This window comes from Anser brachyrhynchus (assembly GCF_964034855.1).
Source record: "Anser brachyrhynchus genome assembly, chromosome: 21".
NCBI classification, from domain to species: domain Eukaryota; kingdom Metazoa; phylum Chordata; class Aves; order Anseriformes; family Anatidae; genus Anser; species Anser brachyrhynchus.
In genome coordinates, this window is record NC_137714.1 from 8595253 (window position 1) to 8615069 (window position 19817).

Consider the following 19817-nt stretch of genomic DNA (forward strand, 5'->3'; position numbering starts at 1 on the left):
CCGCGGCCGGGAGCGCCGCGAGCCGAGCGCCTCCATCCCGGCCGAGGGGGAGCGGCGCCCGCCGCCGCCCCGAGCCCCGCGCGGCCGCCCCGGCGGCGGGGATGCGCGATCGGGTTTTCTTTGCCTGTTGTTGGCTGCACGCTCCCGGGGAAAGGCAGCTCCCGGGGAAAGGCAGCTCCCGGGCCGGGCACCCCCCCCCCCGGCCGGGCAGGTGCGTTTTGGGGGGAAGGGGCCGGGAGGGGCGGGCAGGGCGCCCCGGGCATGTGGAGCGCGCACGCAGACAGACGGCTGGATGTGTTTTGTAGATTAATCGAGAATTGCAAAGCGGAGGAGACGGAGGCAAAGTGTTATGTAACACATTTTCATTACCGCTGCGAAGTCATCTGAGCTGAAATCTTGTTATTTTCGTGGTATTGTGTTTGGAGAACACTAGTTACCCAGCCCCTGCCCGCTCTCTGCGTGCCTGCCCTTAAAGCCGCAGGAATGCCTATTTTTGTTTATTTTGCCCGGGTTTCAGTAGGATATGTTTAAGGCGGTGGTGTGCCAAACGAGTAAGATGATACGGAAAACTATGCTGCCGTGCGATGTGCACTACCTTCCTCTCTCCCCAACCCAATTCTGTATTTTTAAAGTCCTATTCTGAACAATTAGGTGCTTGATGTGGGCATGGGTCAGACAGCGCCGTCTGCCTCGACCCTCTCCTGCGTCTGTGGCGCGTGAGAGCGGTTCACGCGCCGCGTTGTGCTTTCTGGGCGTGCAGAGGGTCGTGCTGCAGAGCGGGGTCCCGGGGCGAGCGGTCCCACCCCAAGGAAAAGGAAAATCGGGCCGCACGGCCGCTCCCCGGGGAGTGGGACTCGGAGGTCTGCACGGCTGCGGGGTGAGCGGACGGATGGATGCGAGCACCGGCGGCAGCCCTACCCCGAGCAGCAACTAGGGGAGCCCATCAGCCCTCTCCGCCTCTCGCTGCTCTGCTCCCCGCTCCGAGGTGCTCGCGGCAGACGCTGGCACGAGTCCTGCTCCCGGCAGGGCAGGGTGCCCCGGGCGCTGCGGAGCAGCCGTCGGGACACGGACGATGCGAAGGGCGCTTCTCCGCGGCCTGCCGGAGTCGCTGGAGGCTTTGTCGCTTGGCTCGAGCTTCGGATTAAGTCCTGGAAGGTGAAACTTGAGCTGAGATTTTCTTCCGTGCTGGAGAACTGGGGGAGGCCCTTGGGTTTTGTCTTCGGTGGCGTTCGGGTTTGTCTCTGATGTGTCAGGGCGGTTGCACGCAGCCGTGTCCCGGGGACCGACAGCCGTGCGGCACGTTCCAGGTGGGCACTGCAAGCCCAGCGAGCCACCCGTGGCCCTGGCCTCGTCCCTCCGGCCGTGCTCTGATGGCCCAGGCGAGCCAGCAGCTCGGCGCCGCCGCTGGAGACGTCCGCCTGGCAAGGCTGCGCCGTGCTGGGGGAAGGACGGAGCCTCCGCGGAGCCTGCAGTGGTGCCGTGACCTTAAGAATTACTCCTGGGCGAAGCACCTGAAACATTTTTCAGGGTGCCTCCCAGTTTGGATTTATTTGGTGGAAGATGAAAAGACCGCTGGAGCTGGAGGGCTGCTTCCCGAGGCTGGAGCCAGCAGAAGACTGTAATCTTAGAAACAGAGGACGCCCTCTGCTTTTTTATTTTGTGAGGAGTTTAGCAAGGAAAATGGGAGCCTTCCGGTCGCTTCTCTCCTCGAATTGCCTCACGAATTTCTTCGCTGTGTACCCTGGATCCTCACTGCCAGCCTGTCCTCTGCACCACCTCATCAGCTTGCAGTCCCTCTGCGTTTTATTTTTAATAAGAGATAACTTTCCTGCTAACCTTGCCTGCTGCTCTCGCTTCTCTCTAACTCTAATTGCTTCTGGCTTTATTTCTGACATTTCCCATGTCATTTCCCCTCATTTTCTTGAAGACTACCAGAAAAATAGCTCCGAGAGAAGCAGCAGACCTTTCCGGTGCCCGTTTCACCCCGTGCGGTCTTTGCCTCCGGTTGCTGGATGCGCGGGGAGGTGGTGCCTCCTGTCCCAGTGCTCCTTCCAAGCCTGGTTCCTTTTGCCCCAGGGCAGCGGCGGTTTCATGACCTTACAGATGAGCTGTGCTATCCTAAGCTGAGGAAAGTAGCACCTACAAACCTGTATTGCTAAAAATTATTCTTGCCTTGCTTGTGTAAATGGGAACTTTCAGCTCCCCCGGCTGGGTGGGAGAGCAGCAAGGAGCCGGGTGGTTTTGCAGCGCTGCCTCTCGAAGCCGCTGCGAGCTCCCGGCGGTGCTCCGGGCCCGCTCTGCCCGAGCAGGGGCCGCAGCCGCGGGGGTGCTGCGGGGCCGGGGCTGCCTCTGGGGCCGCCGGCACCGAGCGTGCACCGGCGGACGTGTGCGTGCGTGTGCCTGTGTCAGCGCGTACGTCTGTGCGTGTGAGGGAGTGACAGCTCTCTGTGTTGTGCTGTCTGCTGGCTCTGCCCGGTGACTTCCCTCCCGTAGCCACCAATATCTTATTTTAAACAATATTGCCGCGATTCTTACGGCATTTAGCTCCGCAGCGATTTGCAGTGAGAGTAAGAATACTGTTTGCAGTTTGTTTGATTGTATAAAGCAACTCATTAAAAGCATACGTTCCTGTATGTGCGCGCCGCGGAAACTTTATGGGCCCTATAGTTCCTGCCAAGGCAAATATTTCCCATGAATTTCACTCATCAAGTTCACGCTGTCAAATGTAGATTCAGCCGCTCGTCAAAGATGCAAGGCTTGCAGTCTGGGAAGTAATGAGAGCAGTAAGCAGTGGGAGTTAATGGCCTCCGCTGAGGAGCCCTTACTCATCCCGCATCCACGCAGGGGCTGAGCTGGCTGTTCCCGGGCGAATTGATTGCCACAGGAATTCATCTAGTGTCACCGGCTATGACACTTAACAGCCACAATAACGCTCGAATAAACTGCGCTTTTATGCAGCGGTTTGTACCTCCGAGCCGGCAGCAATTTCACCGACGAGCAAAAGGAGCTGTGCCGACGCCGCGCAGCCTCAGCCCCGGCGCACGAGCAGGTGTTGCGGCAGTGCCGGTGGCGGGGGCACGGCGCGGCGGCCGAGCTGCTGCCGCCCTCCGAGGGCACGGTGACGGCCCCGGGGGGTGGCGGTGGCATCGCGGCTGCCCCCGGTCCCCGGCAGCCTCCCGGGAGGCAGCGCCCGCGTCACCGCCGATCATGCCTTCGTTCGTCATACGGGTCCATGGGATGTGTGAACGGGCTGCCCATCTGCTCGCGGCGCCTGAGCGCTGCGGCTCGGGCTTGCTTTATGTAACAGTCACCTGCTGGAAGCGAGGAGCGGCTGAGTTTTCTTCAAGGCGTCGCGTGTAAACAGAAAGCAGACCGAGGTGCAGACCGGCTCGCCAGGTGGCCCGATAACCTTGTGCTTACCTTGCCTCACCTCACACTGATCCGAGAGGTCTCCCAGCACCGTTTATTTGTATTTATACCGGTGTGCAGGGCGGCAGCAAGCAACGGCCGCAGCTCTGTAGGGTGTGAATAATCTATATGACCTTAGACAGGTCTGTGATGCATTATGAAAATGTATGCATGCTTAATCCTCTAAATAGAGCTAATAGGGGCAGCACTGGGAGGACAGAGGAAGGCATCGATACGCTGAGCTGGGGGTGCGGGAGCCGTGGCTCCGGTGCTGGAGCTGTGCCGCATTGCCGTCTGTTGCTCTGCGGTGGGGGAGCGGGCCGGGGAGACTCAGGCCCGACGTCGTTCGAGTTTGGGACCAGAAGCTTTTGTCGGGGGAGCTCCAGGCTGCCAAGTGCATTGGGCAGCATCAGGGGAGGATGGGGTGTGACTGGGGGCAGACCCCGGTCTCCTCGGTGCTTTCACATCCCCAGCTAACGCCGAGGTTTGTCCCTTCTTCCCCAAGCTGGGCGGTGGTGCTGGGAGGGGGCTTCGTGGCTCGGCACCCACCCAGCGGTCTCCTCTGGGTGCTGCCGCTCGGCCCCCAGCCCAGTGCGTGCTCCCCATGGGGGTGAATCCTTCCCTGGAATACCACGCAGCTCCAGACCCGAACTGCCTCTCGCACAGCGGAATTAGGGTGGATGGGAACATTTCCTGTGGCTCTTCTTACCAGGACCTGCGCCTCCAGACTTTGATAGCTCACCTAATTTCCTGTGATGGAGACGTACTTCATCTAATTTCACTTTGAAATGCATTGATTAAATCAGAACTGCTGGGAGATTTAAACTGAGCCGCTGTGGCCTGAACTTAACTGCGGGAGGTTTACCTACCTTTATCCCTCAGCGTTAATTTGGTTTTGTGAGGATTCCTCGTGAAATGAGGTTTTGCCTGGCACTGAACTGCTGCTGCTTTACCAAGTTCCTTCTCCGGCCTCAGCCTCCCATGGAGGCCGCACCGAAGCCTCCTCTCAGAGTGGAGCTGGGACATCGCTGCATGGAGTCTGACGGGGGGAGGCGAACACTGGGGCCGCAGTGGGGGCACAGGAACCCCCCGGGGAGGCTGCTGGCGAGCTGCCCCCCGACACCCGCAGCGGGGCTTCCTGCGCCAGGCGATGCCACAGGCACCCTGCTCCGGTGCTGGGGCAGCGACCGTCACCGCCTCCTGCCCGTGTGTCCCAGCCCCGTGGCCATGTTCTGCCAGCGACTCCCCACCAGCCAACGCTGCCAGAGCCCCTCAGCCCCCCTGCAAGTCTTCGCTTTTGGGGTTTCATCCCACGGACGGGGCTGCTTGGAGCGGCCGTCGGAGCGCAGGGGGAGGTGGAGGCCTCCAGCGCTAACCCCGAGCGCAGGAGGATGCGGCACTTCTCCGGCGCTTCCTCAGCGCTGCTGAGTGATTCAGCCTTTCTGGTACCAAGCAACAGCAATAAAAGGGAAAGAAATCCGGCTTGGCTGGGGATGGATGCGCAGTTGCATGGAAATAAGCACCCTCCAGGCACCACCTGGCCCCAAGGAGCACGGCCCCGCGCCCTCCACCTTCGCTAGCTGCGGGGGAGAAGGTACATGGACTGTGGCGAGGAAACATGGAATAAAGCTCGTCGCTCACAGGAGTCGTCGTTTCCAACTCTGATGTGGGAAATGTCTCGGGATGACTGGGGAATAACGTTTGGGGGGAGGTACAGCATGCAACGCCTCGTGCTTGAGTTCCCTCCGAAGGTCTTGCTCCCGTCTCTGGTTTCCCACAGGAGGTGTCACAGCCCCAGAGCTGTATTTGTGCTGCCGCAGCTGCTGGGGCATCCAAACAAGCGGCGCTGCCAGCGTGGGCCCGCGCAGTGGCTCCAGCAGTGCCCAGCCCTCTGTGGAGCCGTGGGGAGCCGGGGCCGTCCCTTGGCGCTGTCTCAGGGGGACCCTCGCTGGAGCGGGTAATGAGAACAATTTGCCCTTTCCTAACGAAGCAAATGGCTGGCGGCGAAGAGAGCAGAGCCTCTGCCGTGGACCTGCCGTCAGCCCCAGGCCGGGGTGGCCGGGGACAAGGCGTCGCTGCCGCGGGTGGCAGCACAGCAGGCGCGGGAAGCCTTCCTTCTGCTGTCCGGGGGCGGGAGCGTTGCGAATCCCACGGAGCTCCGAGTTTATCGCTCAAAATAAAGGCTGAGTAAAAGCTGCTTCAAGAACAACATGCAGTCAGGGAGTGGTAACATGGTTCTTGCAAAGGGAACGTGACCTGCGAGAGAAACGCAGGCGTGGACCTTTGAGAGGGAACAACCAGAGCCGTCAGAGCGCGTGTGCCCTGGCGTGGGAGGACACGGGAAAAGAGCCTGCCGGCGCGGGGCCCCGGGGAGGTGGAGGTGAGAGGCTGCCTCAGGACGTGGCCCAGAGCAGCAGAACACCTGCGGGTGCCTGCACTCGGTGTAGGCAGGAGCGTGGGTTTGCAGAGTTTGGGTACGGTCTTTCAGCAATCAGGCTGGCTGTACGTCCCTTTCTGCAGCACCCCAGGATGTTCGGGCGGAGATCTCCATGATAAACGCTCCGGCAGTGGTTTACAGCTCTATAAATAGGGAATGTGAATAGCATAATGGTGGCTTCCGAGCTGTACATAAAGCTATTGTTGGTCGGTGTGGGAGAGCTGATGGATCGTCGCTCACAAGACGACACTCAGGGCTCTCGAGAGCAAGCAGTGCAGATTTATGTTGGCGTTGGAGCACGTTTCGCTTGGATCGAGGAAGCGGCCAGGCTGGGGGGGCAGCGCGGCGTCCCCCGAGGCTGGGCTGGCCCCGGAGCTATCCCGCGGCCGAGGCGTTGTGTCCCCCCGGGGCGCGTTTCTCTAATTGCCGTGGTCCCGTGCGTGACCCCATCCATGCTCCCGGGGCTGCGGTAGCATCTCTTTGCCTCCGTCCGCAGTAATGAAGCGTTAGTTAATTGCCATGGATTAGGACATCCACTTAAGTACCCAATGAAACGTCGGTGATTGATGCCGGGGACCAGCAGCACGTGGCCGCGTTCCCCACTTGTGCCTCGACCCTCGCCGGGCTCTGCTCCTTCCCCTGCAGAGGGGCCTCGGAGGAGCAGCTCCGCGCGTCTCGAGCTCCAGCCGAGCCTGGAGTGGCTTTGCATTAAACAAAGAGAGCATTACAACCCCAGATGTTGGCGTGCATCATTTTCAAAAGAGCTTCCAAGAAGAATAAACTTGTTTCCTACAAGTAGTTGCCTTTCGTACGCTTTCTTATTAAGTTTTCTCTGGGAAGAGCGGGGACGTTATTCATCGCCTTGTTTCCTGGTTTTGTAAGAGGCTCTCTACTCCTTTCGCATCCTCTCAAGCGAAATATGCAGAACTCACTGTGTCAAAGTGACATGTTCGCTGGCAAAGGAAGTGCTGCTCATTTTGATGGAAGAGGATGGAGCTGCTTATTACGGGCGATTCCTTGCGGGTGCTGTGCACAGGACACCCTGCGCAGGATGGGACCCTGCAGCCCCCCAGGAGGGGACGTGGTCCCTTGGTGGTCCAAGCCCTGTGCGCACGGGGCTGCTGGCACACGGACGTGTGCTGGCATCAGCTCAGGCTGTCGCTGCATGCTGCTAATTAATCCTCTCTGTCTTCAGGTGTGAATAACTTTTGGCCGAGGTTGCTCTTATGAGTGTTGATGCTGAGGGATGAGTTTCGTCTTTTTTTTTTTTTTAAATGAAGAGAAGTGTTTTTGCAGGAGTTTCTGTGCTGCTCCCACGAGGACATCAGCAGCGCCGTATGCAGCAAACGGGGGGTTTCTGGGTGACGTGGGGTGGGCACGGGCAGGGGCCACCTTTCTGCTCTTTTGCAGAAAGCCGAGATAACGCAGGAGATGGAGTGCATCGCAGAGGGTTACAGAAAGCAGCAAGGGGTGAGAAAAGTCTCCTTGTCATTGCCGATCTGCCTGGCTGGGACCTTCGTCTGCTCTGGAGATAATGCTTTGAAAATCACAGAGTCACAGAATCGTCTAGGTTGGAAGAGACCTCCAAGATCACCCAGTCCAACCTCTGACCTAACGCTAACAAGTCCTCCACTAAACCGTATCACTAAGCTCAACATCTTAAGATGTTAACATCTCAACATCTTAAAAGTTTAATCTCTCTTGCGAAAGGGATTTTTTTTTTAATGAGATGCAAAGCACAGTGCTATCTGACTCACTGGCAATTAGCCTCCGGAGGGTGTGTGCCCACAAACAGCACAGTGTTTTCTCGGTGCTCGCTGGAGAAGGGCCGCTGGTGACTCATGTTCACCTTTATCCTGCAGGATCGCGCTGCTGCTCCTGCTCCTGCTGCTGCTCCTGCTCCTGCTGCTCTTCGAGGTGCGGCTGTGAGCCGCTGCTGTGCGCGCGCCGAGGTGGCCGTGGCAGGGAGCACTGCTCTCCTCCGTGGAAAAAGCAATTGTTTGGTGCTAAAAGGGGATTTAAACCTCTGTATGAAAGGATCAAGAGTCTTTGCCCTGGATTTCATTCCCGCTTTCTATTTCTATTTCCTTGCTTTCTATTTTGGTTTTGCTTTTTCTCCGTCTTTTCAGCCCATTCTCTTTTTTCCACTAAGCAGGTCCAGCCACGAGCCTGCTCCCGCAGCGCCGGCCCCCGTGCCCAGAGCGGGGCAGCCCCGGCGGGGATGTGCTCCCTGCCTGGCACCGGGATCCTGCTCGTGCTTTCTCCCAGCTTGTGTATTGACTTCTGATACTTTCAAAGCGTGCTTTGCTTCTTCTATTTTTTATTGTATTTCTTGCTCCATAAAAGCTATCTGTCTGTCTGCTTTTAGTGGTTTGATTTCTCTCATCTTCTCCATTTCTGTAGCGGTTATTGCATCTTTTGAAATTCTTTACACTTTCCCTTTGTTCGTTTCCTCGTACAACTGCTGGGGTTTCATGATAGACTGAGCATCCGTGGGCTCGCGGGGCCACCTGGGAGTTCCCATGAAGAAAGCCAGGGTTGGATCTTGATTACAGCGGTGTAAATCGAGAGCAACCCCATTAAACAGCGCACCGTGCTGGCCCTGCAGCCCAGTTTGGTTGGGCTTCCCAGGGGAAGCGGGACGCCTGGGGAGATCTTCCTGACAAATCACGCTGGCAGATATTCTTTCCTTGGGTATTTCTCACAGTGATAATGTTTTCCTTTATTTGGGATATCTCGGCGGGCAGAGCTGTGAACTCCGATGCGCCTGTTCCTGTGAAGTCGTATTGTGTTACAACAGTATAATGAACCCATTTTAATTATTTTGTTTTAAAACTCGTTAAGCTGCTACTTAATGCATACTGAGCTAACTTATCTTATTTTTTTTAGATCAAAGTGTTTCCTGTGTACGCTGTAATGACACGCCTGAGCACATTAATTTAGAAAACAAGATAAGGGCTCGGTTATTTAGCAGGGAAGCCGTGGTTCCCTGCAGCCTCGTCCTGGCCGTTGCCCGGCCCCGAAAGCAGCCGCTCGCTGCCCCGGGGGCTGCACGGAGGCGTCCCGAGCTGCGGGGCAGGGCAGAGCATATCAGGACTGGGGGCTGCGGCTGTTGGTGGGGCAGAAAGCACTTTGGCATTAAAAAGTGCCATAATCAGTAGTTCACACCATGACCTGGGTTCGTGGAGGGCCTTTCAGAGATGGGGTAGGTTGCAGTCATCGCCGTCTCCTGAAATCCCTGCACCTCTGTGGGAGTGGGCTGGAGGAGGGGGAATCCTTCCAGCACACCTGCCCCAGCCCCGAGGATTGGGGATTGCTGGAGTCCCCAAATTTGTCTGGTCAACTCAGCAGCCTCCTGCCACCGGGGAAACCCCGGCTCCTGCCTCCCCTGCAGGGCTCTGGGTTTACGTCCGGATTTTACACGTCGATGCCTTTATTTTGTCGGACTAAAAGGCCTGATCGTTCCCCGGATAAACTGCTTTGTTCGTGGATCGATTCCACAGGGGATAAACACGTGGAAAAGGAAGAAAACTTGTGAGCGAAGCAGGGAAATGACCTCGTTCTTCGTTTATGGCTGTGGGGGAAATGCACGTTCCCATGTGAGCCCACATCTGGAAGCCAATGGACCCATCCTGGCAGCTCCGGGGGCTGGAGGAGCGCAGCACCGGGGCGTGGGGGGGGTCACGGGGGGCTCTGGGCTCCCGTCCTCCTCCCCATGCCGGGGTCTGGTCCGGTGGGACCGGGCCCGCAGCTGAACTCCGCTGTCCTTATTTATTCTTCACAGCATTAGGGATAATCTCTAAGCTGCCGGGTTTACTGCTCTCGTACGCGTGTCGCCATCCCTTCCTGTCGGCAGCACCGTTTTGTAAATGAGGAGCGGTGACGCGGGGCCACGCGTGTGCCAGCCCAGTGCTGGGCATCCCAGCCCCAGCTGCAAGCCGGGGGCTCAGGTGAGAGGTCCTGCCCTTGGGTTACCCAAGGCTAGATCTGGACACAGGAGTACAAGCAGTGTTAGGTGGAAAGGCAAAATAACAAAGAGCTAATTTCCTTAGTTTTATGGATTTTTATTTTTCCTGAAGAATGGGGCTTGAGCCTGTGACTCTTCCAAAGGATTTTTGGTGGATTTGGAGATGGCATTGGGAGAAACTTTCCAGCAGGTTGTATCTGAGCCGGAGCTCTTGCTTCTGCCTGATAGCCAGCCCTGGTGCAAAATTCTGGGGGGGAGAGTGAAATAAATGGGAGACAGGTGCAGGTTTTAGCTTGAAAGCCAGCTCTCACAGCACCCCTTTGTCCAAGCGGGACAGACGGCGAGTGTTAGTGCAGACAGTTTGATGAAATGCCCTACTGTCCAGCCCCGCCGCGCTAAATACGCGCAGTGTTTGAGGCCGCGTTGGCAGAGGCGCTGGCAGAGTTTGCGGGTTGCAGATCCTGGGCGCTGCCTGTGCCAGTTTGTTCCCTCGTTGCTGTACGTGCACCTTCTGCGGGTCGGCAGCAGCCAGAGACCTTTCTCCGTGCTTTATCTGCTGGGCTGGACGCTCCCCGGCACCTGAGCTGCTGCCGCATCGACACCTGAGGAGCGGGCACCAAGGGAGGCTGAAGCAGGCGAGGTCGTGCGCAGCTCGCCTCCAGGCTCTGCTTCTCCTGGCTTCACGCAAGCCTGCTCCTCGCTGCCGTAGCAGCACACCCGGGGCAGGGCCGGGTCCTGCCGGGGGCAGCTCTCGGTGCCCGTGACCTCGGCAGCAATGAGCCGAGCTGCTCGGAGCGGAGCAGCTCCCCGGGGGGCTCCGTGGGAGCCCCTCTCCCGGCCTCGCGGCGTTCGTCAGCTGAAGCTGTGGCCTCTGACTCTCAGGGCAGGCAGCTGCCTGTCGGTTGTTTTCTGCCGGCTGGCTGGATGCTTGTCAGAGCAGCAGCAGGTGAATACCCGAGCTCAGGTTTTACACAGAAACTTGCTGAAGACGTTTCTCTGCCTGAAGGCACATGCTGGCTTCCCGGGCTTCTCCCCCGCCCGCCCCCAGTGCTTTTCAAATCCTATCTGAAATAATCCCACACGACCAGGTAAAACAGCCTGTAACAGCTGCTGTGTCCTTGTCAGAGCCAGTCAGGCTATGCCGGAGATCTTTGGTGGTGTTTGCTACCCCCGTGCCAGCCGTGCTGGGGGCTCCCCGTGCCGGCTGCGCTCCTGCCCCACAGGGCACCCTGCATCCTGTCGGCATGCATCGAAATGTCTGAAAACGGGGGGCCGAAACCCACGCAGGGTGGAAGGGAGGAGCACCAGGAGCCCTCTGGCACAAGCTTGGGTTTAGGTGGCACAGACCCCAGCAGGGGCAGTGCCGTGGCCTTGGGCTCGACCTTCCCCGGGCGCTGGGAGGCCGGGGCCCAGCCGTGCGAACAGACGGGGCCGCGGCACCGCCGAGCCAGCTCCGCTCCCTGACAGCCTTGGCAGGGTCTGCGCCTACCGTATCAGCATGTTGGAGATACCGCTGGGTATTAATTACGCCTTCCCCGCTCGCTGCTATTCAGATGTTAAAATTACTTTTTTGCAGCTGGGTGAGCTGAAGGCAGTTGCGGGAGGGCTGTGGATGCGAGCGGCCCCGCTGCCGCTGTCCGGCCTCCTGCTGGAGATGGAATCGCGTGTGGTAGCTGTGAAACCGTGCCACTTCAATGCTGTGAGAGCCTGGGTTTGGGGCATGCTGCTGTTCCCCTGCTCGGTCGGGTGACTGGGGCTCCGCTGGGTGTCCTGGCAGCGCTGGGGGTGTGCAGCCTTTGCCCTGCACGCACGTTGCTCCTGGGGGGCATGCACACCCCGGCACCGGGGCTGCTCCTTCCCCAGTCCTGCCCCGTTTCCAGCAGGAACGCGCTCTGTCTGCCTGGCTGCGAGAGCCTGGCAGTGGGAATTCGGTGTGCTTCACCCCCTGCTAATTTTCGTCTGTAATAAATCCCCTCTCTTCCACCGCACGAAGTGTTGTCAGTTTAATTACTTGTGGGGAGAGGGGAGAGGGAAGGAACTTAGGAATTGTTTTAAATACCACTTTTATTAGTATGTAATCCTGAAGCTCAGTTCTGTAATATGAATAGGTAGCGATGTGGCACGTTTAATTTACCTAGGTGCTACTGTACGTCAGCGTCCATGCCTTAATTCCCAGGCCCAGCTTTAAAGACCTCGGCAGCCATGTTTTCCTAAATTTGTAATTAACTTGGAGGGATTTGGGGCTCCAGACAACGCGTTCCCAGCTCGGCCAGGCCGGGCAGGGCTGGGTTCACAGCGACGTCCAGGCAGCGGTGCTGGGCACGGGTGCTCCGTGGAGCCCTGATGGTGCTGAGCCCACACGTGTCTCGTCATCTGCCCGTGCATGGGAATTTGCTGCTTTCCTCCCCCCCAGCCCATCCGAGGGGCCCGTTCAGCCCCGGAGTGCAATGGCGCTCCTCTATTTCCATGGCAATGGCTTGTAGCTGTAGCTCACGACAAAGGACAGTCGCAGCGCCGCGGGGAGCACCGCGCACAGAACCGGGGCTGGGGAGGGGAAGGGCTGCGGCACGCACCAGTGGCTGCAGTCCCCACCTGGGAGAGGGCACGCGGCTGCAGGCGGGTTACCTGCTGCCCTGGGAGCTTTCCCCTCTCGTCCCGTTGCTCCAGCGTGGAAGTCACCCTCTGAGATAAAGCAGCATTTTTTCCTTGTGAAACCGGGGAGTTCTTCTACATAATCTTGTGATGTGTGGTGACCTGAACGCCCGTGTAGGACGCAGAGCTGCACTGGCAAAGACTCTTCCTGAGCCAGGCACCCAGGTCCGTGCCACAAGGATGCTGCACCTTGCCTGGGACGAGCCAGCATCGCCCTGTCACATCTGCTTGTCCTCCTGGCGGTCGTGGGAATATTTTTGTCTCTGTATTGCTTGCTGTTTGGAGATGTAAAATGCTCAGTTCGTAAATCATCAAAACAAGGACATAACCTTGATTCCCTGTGCAACACCAATACATTACCTAACATGAGGCATGAAATGGAAGAATGGTTCCATTTGTATAATTCTGCATTAAAAATCAGCCTATTCTGCATTTACGGCTGCCTGTGAAGTGTCTCCACAGTCATGGGAGAAAGGGGCCGTTTTTGGAGAGAAAACAAGTACCTTATGAAAGGGATGCAAATCAGCACCTCTGCCTTGCTGCCCTATAGATTCACACTCGAGTGAGTCTTTTGAGGCTTCACTGAAATGGGTTATTTGCAAATGGCTTGCAAGCTGCTGACAATTTGTATTTTGCAGTTTGTCAAAGCCACTCTGTGGCCCTGATCCTAGTTAATTGCTTTGACAGATGACCAAATTCAGGGATTTCCAGGCGTGCAGCACGTAGCCTGGTTTTGCAGCTGCTGGATTAACCCACCTCCCACCCGCGGGGCCAGCGGTGCAGGGGCCCGTGTCCCCGGAGGGTCAGTGGGACGGGGACGTCCCCAGCACGCCAGGGAGCTGCAGAGGGGTTTTGTTCCCGTGTGGCTGCGCCCTTCCTGCACGTCAGGTGGCACCTGAAGAGAAAGGGCAGGGGAGCGTATGCAGCCTAAAAACATTTTGCCTTGGAGCAGTACGAGATGTTTTCCCTTCCCATCATGTTCCTCCTCCTGTTCACCAGCCGCGCTGGATCTCCCTGCCTTCCCCTCCCGCACGCAGGGATCGGCACCAGGAGCTGGCAGCGGCTGATTCCTGAAGCAGCACCCCCGCAGCGCTGGGCTTCAGGGGCTTTGGGACAGCACAACTACAGCCCCCGCCCTGGGCTCCAATGGCAGCTTCTTGGGAAAGACCCGGCTCTCACCAGGGGCAGTGCTGACACCCCACACCCAGCAGGCATGAGAAATGGCGAGGTCGAGGTGGCAGCGAGCCACATGGGGGCCCGGGCACCCCGTCCCCGGAGACACGGCACTGGGATGCCACCAGCCCCAGGCACACTTGGGCTCAAGGCAGCGCGCCCCATCACATCGCTGGACCTCGTGCTGCTGCAGCCATCTCTGCCCTTGGGGCGCTCGTGCCAGGCTGTCTCTGCAGATGGAAATGCAAAATAACGTGCACGGAGGGCACAGAAGGCGGGGGGGGTTATTCTGATTATCCTGCCTGCTCTCATCTTCCTTCATGTGCTTTGTTTTTCATACACATTTCTGTCCAAACTCCATGATGCAGTTGGAGACTGCTATGCCGCTGCATACAGCTTCGTCGTTTGAAAGCAGCACCCAACCCCTCCCTGCTCTGTACTGGTTTGGAAACATAACGTAATTAATTTTCTGCGCCCGTATGGACTGGGCACGTGCCTCAGAGCTGCAAAGGTGTTCCAAGAGCCTCGGCCTCTGCACGCCGGCAGTCCCTGGGGAGAGGCGTCCCTGCGGGTCTCTGAGCGGCGGCGGTTCGGCTTTTACAGCTGGGAAAGTGCTCAAAGGGTATTTGGGACCGGGTCTGCCAGCCCCCTATTGCATGTGTTTGTGAGGGAGGCCCAGGAACAGAGGTGGTAACGGCAGAACAGAGAGGATCCTGAGATTTGAGGTTCGTCCACAATCTGGGAATACGAATGAGCAAAGCATTTCTCTTGCGTGTGCTTGATTCACAAAATGCTCGGCAGCTTCTGGCTGTAAATGAAGCTTCAGAAGGGTCTGGGTATGGCCTTGGTGTGTCCTGCGGGCAGGAGCTGATGGGAAGAGCCCCAGGAGGAGCCCTGGGCACGACAGCATCTCCGGCACAACGTTCCCAGCACGAGAGCGCAGCGAGATCAGACCCCTGTGCCCCCTCGAATTAATCTGCTTCTGAAGTGCCAGCTTCCCTGCCCTTCAAAGCAAATGGCTGCATCTGAGAGGATTTACAAAGGGATTTTCGTACTGGGGAGAAAGTATCATGCAAGGCAGGCAGCGGGGCTGTAAGGAATGCTCTCAGCACCTTCCACGTTGGTAGCGCCATCACCTTGAACACAGAGACAATTTCTGTTCTCAAGGTGCTCAGCAAAGTCATTGGAGTTGAAAGACAGAAAATCCCCGCAAGCAGGGGATTTAGGCTTTTCTGCCAGGCTGGGCAGGGAGACAGCCAGCCGGGAAGGAACAAACTTCCCCGGCAGGGGCTGGAGGCCGCGAGCAAGGCGCTCGCTGTGAGCGGGGCAGCAGGAGCCCAGGTGCCCCAAAACGGCCCCAAACCTGGCACCAGCGCCGGGTCCAAAAGCAGAGCAGCGAGGCTCGTCTGGATGCTCTGGGTGATGCCTGGGCTGCAGTGCTTGGGGCTGGGGGTCTGCAATGTGGGAGTTAGTGCGGGCTGTCCTGAGCTCAGCGCAAAGTGCAAAGCCTGCTGGTTTCTCCCCCTCCCTGCTGTGCCTCCAGCTAAGGGATTTAATCTCGCTAGCGGGTGTTTGTTGTTGGTGTCTGAGTTGTCCCTTTCTAAAAGAGCAGGGGAAAAGGGAGGGAAAACAAATGACTAAATATTTGTGTGTTTTTATTTCTGCCAGGAAATTAAACTGGCTAATAGTCCCATTTAACTTGCTCTGGAGAACCTGTCCTCTGGGCTGCTGGGGCAGCGCGGGGGCTGATTCGGGGGGCTGTGGGGGGAGAATCGCCCTCCTGGAAACGGAGGTGCTGCATGGAGAGGAGCGTGCCAGGCTGAAATGCTGCGTGTCCCGGAGGGGTTCACACCCCTGTGCCCCTCCAAGCCAGGGTCCTGCCCTGCCATGGCTCTGGGAGCACCCGGCTGCAGGTCCTCGTGGGTGGTCGTCTGCTGGGCGCGATGCTCAGGAGAAACCAGCAGCTCGCCTCCTTCTGCTCATCCCCACACCATCAACGCCCTGGGGACGAGGGGTTGGAAAGCCCCCTGCACCTCCCCGCGTGCCCATGGAGCCCACCTCCCCCAGCCCCCCCACTGCGCCTCCTGCGCTGCCGAGCTGCAAGGAAACCTAATTAAAATCCGCATAACAGGCATGTAATTATTCAAGTGTTTAACCCAAGTTTTGCCTCCGACGTACCGACACCAGTAATTTCACAACTAATTATGAGGCACAGGAACGCGCGCCTCCTTCTCCCGTTCTCCTCCTGAAGCCGTGGGGCTCCAGCAGGGCTCTGTGGGGGCTGCTTCGGCGCAGAGCTCGGCTGGGCGCTGCCATGGTGGTCAATGGTCCCCGCAGGCCCTGCGTGCAATCACTGTAATTATCGGAGCGGTTTCATTGAATTCAGTCAACTGCTCTTGTACTCGCCGTTAAGCACGTGTAAATATTTGTAGGAGTTTCTCTTACTGCGTGAAAATACGGCCTGCTCACCGTCCATTAAGCCACGGGAGCGGATTTGTGGTGCACGGGAACAAAGGCTCCTGGGCGAGGAGGCAAAGAAGGGATTCCGGTGGTTTCAGATCTCTCTGCTGCTCTTTTCTTTGCTTAACTGCCTTGCCAAGTTTTGTTGAACTTTCCCTCGAGTTTGAAGGACATTTCAGGATAACGCTCTCATTCACCTCCAAGAAGGGAAAAGAAATAATTGCCCACGCTTCTCCCTGCGTTCTTTGCAATGAGGAAAATAGTAGAGGGTGAGGGAGGGGGTTGTGGATAGTCAAAGCCCTGGTCTCTCGAGGGTGCGGTGAGCGGTGTAGAGGACCCTGCGGGTCCCTGTGCAGGTCGTGGTGCCGCAGCCGTCAGCACCCTTAGCAGTAAGTTCCTGCGGGTGCTGCGAGCAGTTATTGTTCCTCTGCCCTCTGCTTCCCGCCTGGCGAGATGCGGTGCGTGCAGCCGGAGGAGGATTTGTGCCATTTGACGCATCAGCAAAGATCGTAAGTCCTCCGAGAGCCGTGCCTCAGAATAGCTGCGCCAGCAGCGAGTTGCTCACGGCCGCCTGCGACCAGCAGTGACTTTCTACTCGCGCCCCCTGAGAGCCGAGCAGGGGCTTACACCCGGCTTGGGGCGGGTGGGCACGGGGGGGTCCCTGGGGGCAGCATGCCGGGAGCATCGGGCTCCTGAGGGATAGCCCCGGCTTTGGACAGGCCCGTTACCGGGGCGAGGCAGGACCTCCGGGGTGGATGCATCCCCAGCTGCCCCGCGGGACACTTCTGTCACCCTCAGCGCTGGCAGGAGGCTGGGTTGGGGCCGGGGGACATGGGGGGAGCGAGCTGCAGCCCCCGGCCTGGTCGGGGGTGGGGGATGGGGGCTGCTCCCACCAGAGCCCCGGCACCGCTCGCCGGCGGCCCCGCTGCGCTGCCGCATCCCCAGCGCCGCTCTGCGCGCACCGCGCTGCGTTGCCTGGACGACGCCGACTCCCACACGCTGCTATTTGTGCTGAAGGACACTCTCTCTTCTCCGTCGTTGCAAAAGCCTCAGAAGATCGCGTGCCACACGCAATTCCTGCGAGCTGACCGGCCTGGCAGCCCCCCCCTGCCCCCCCCAGGAGCCGTGCCTGGGGCTGTGCCAGCCGGCGGGCAGCCGGGGCCGTGGCTGGCATCGCCCCAAGGGCTGCGGCAGGCAGGTGACCCCCCCACCCTTGGGGTGCTGTCGGGGACAGCCTTGCGCTGCCCCAGAGGAGCCCTGGATGTCCCTGCCCATCACCAGAGGCTCGGGGGCCAGACCGAGCCTGGGGAGCGATGCCAGGAGCGAGGGACGCCCCCGCCTTTGGGCATCACCCGGTGGCACCGTGCTTGGGCGCAGGGTTTCTGCATGACCCGCACGGAGGCAGGGGCCGTGTTCTGTGCGCTGCGTCTTCCCCGCGTCCTCCCCGCGCTGCAGGGAGCAGCCCCGGGGTGCTCGGGCATGGCCTGCGCTGGAGCCAAGCCCCACGAGCTGAGGGCTAGCCAGAGCCAGCCGTGGTGCTGCAGAGTGCTGGGGCTCTGCCACCGCTGCTGCGACTCGAGAATGTCATGAGCAAGCAGGAGGAAATAGGACGAGGGGAAAAATCTGCTTTCCTCTGGGAGCTGCCAATCCCAAGTACTGAGGACCGGTATTTTGTCTTTGAGGAGCTAAAAGACAACAGCTGGGATTCAGCGACAACCAAGTTTGGGCTGGTTTCATTTTCCTTCTCCCCATTCAGCGGCTATTAATAAAAGTGCATCATGTGCACTGCTTTCTCCTGGAGGGCCAGACCGGCAGCGGAGAGGTTTTGGTGTGCGCATGTGCGCGCATGGGTGCTGTGGGCGCGCTGCTCGGGGTGCGTGTAGTGCTGGGGAGGTGCCTGGCACCCCTCCTTCCTCGCAAGGGGAAATTTCAAATCGCGTCAGGAGTTGAGTTAAGCGGAGGCTGAAATTGAGCCTGGCGTGCCGCTGGGGTGACAGCGGGGCTGTGAATATTGCTGAGGTGATCCCACGTGTGATGCTCTCGCTGGAAGCCCGACCTCCCGGCTGCTCACCGGCTTTGCCCGCCGAGCTGGGGGCGCACAGCACGTGGGGACGTTCTTTGTGCCCAAATCCGATTACTTCTGCCCCGTGGGTTAGCGTGTGGCTCGGCTCCCAAAATCTCACAGGGAACAGACCCACGATGCTAGCTCACGAGTGTGAACCCGCACGTGCCCTCCCTTAGAAACCCGTGGCAGAGGCAGTTTCAGCAGGAGCAAAGATAGCTCGGTGCCCCCAGCGCAGCCGTGCCTGGGGGGATGGTGCTGCCTGGGTGGGGCGCTGCACCCGGCCCAGCTGGCCTCTGAAAAAATGCACCAACAATGTATTTTGTGTGCTTTTTTTTTTAACATCTTGAAATTTTTCCTCCCCCAGCCTGAACTATTTTGGTTTATGTTGTTTGTTGCTGGCTCTTCCCCTTCTCCTTCTGCGCTCTTTCCGTGCATCGCCTTTTTCCTCCCCGAAATAAATGCTGTTATGCTTTGAAAAAATAGCCAATTAGGAAGAAAAAAGAAAAATGCTTTGAGCAGAAAAAGACTGCGCCTCAGAGTATCCAGGTCATCTCCATTGGCTTCATTTGCTCACGCACGGAGGGAGTATACAATTCTTCTGTCAACTAGATGCACATTTTGTAGTGCTACCAATGACTTTACGGGGTACAGTGCTGTGGAGGATTATCTATTTAGCCATATAAAGCTCTCATTAACTCCTGCTGAGTTCGACAAAAGTCTTTCTTGTGTAAAAGCCGAATAAAACGGAGTAAAGATTTTTGGGCTTTGGCCTATTAATTTTTTTTTCTGAAAAAGCGAAAAGCCCTGCATATCTCAGGCATTTTCCTTCCGTGAAGCACTGCGCTTCACGTGAAATAACATCGTAGGGGAAGATACGAGTTAGAGCAGAACTTCTCAAGGTACGACATAACTGAGAAAGAAAGAGGGATTTGACATGAAATAATGGTGGCACTTCACATCAAAGCAAAATTTAAAATAATTAACCTGCTGACAGTTCAATGCGATTTCCAGCGACTCCATTTATCCACAAAGAGCGCAGCTGAGCGGGCTGCTCGTCATTCCCTGCCACGCTGGGGGCTTCGCTGGGGGAAGGAGCAGCGCGGGCGCATCCCGCGAGGCAGGCGCGCGGCCGGGCACGGAGCTGGGATTGCAGGCGCGCCCGGGGAATAGCTGCTCCTTTTGAGTCACAGCGACCTGATTAATAAGAAGTGGGTTACACACGCAGAAGCGAGCGTTCGTGCGCTCTCCCGCACTAACTCATTGACTGGTTAGCGCCGCCGCCGCCTGCCGTGGGCTCGCATGAGGCGAGATCGCATCCAGCGCTCGGTGCTGGCGCGGCGTGGCTGCCGCTCGTGCCGGTGGCTTCCTGGGCTTTGTGCAATCAAATGCAGGCTGCGGTGCACACACATGTCCTCCACCTCCTCCCGCCTCGCTTGTGCCCCTCTCGCACCTCAAACCCCTGAAATGAGGGACGGAAACGTCCCCTGGGCCAGCTCGATGGCTGCTCCCAGCGTTGGAGATGGGAGGACGTCCATCCACGGCTGCTCTCCCTGCTGCAGCCGTGGCTTTCACGCAGCTCTTGGGATCTGTGCCGTTCCGCTTTGGCAGCTGGAAGGGGAGTGGGTGGCCAGGGCATCCTGCATTGTTGTTGGGGG

The 19817-nt window shown here is 58.3% G+C and overlaps 1 protein-coding gene across 4 annotated transcripts in view; it reads left to right on the forward strand.

Annotated features, from left to right (window-relative positions):
- Positions 1–19817, forward strand: part of AJAP1 (adherens junctions associated protein 1) — a 71606-nt gene that overhangs the window by 22740 nt on the left and 29049 nt on the right. Inside the window, exon 1 of one of the 4 annotated variants that reach the window (XM_080564164.1) lies at positions 73–14094. The exons of 2 other annotated variants lie outside the window; for them this stretch is intronic. In XM_080564164.1, coding sequence (XP_080420290.1) covers positions 13958–14094 — 137 coding nt within the window. In that variant the 5' untranslated portion in view covers positions 73–13957. Of the gene's footprint in view, positions 1–72; positions 14095–19817 lie in introns of those variants that run through there. One more of the 4 variants, XM_080564162.1, reaches the window with a different exon arrangement.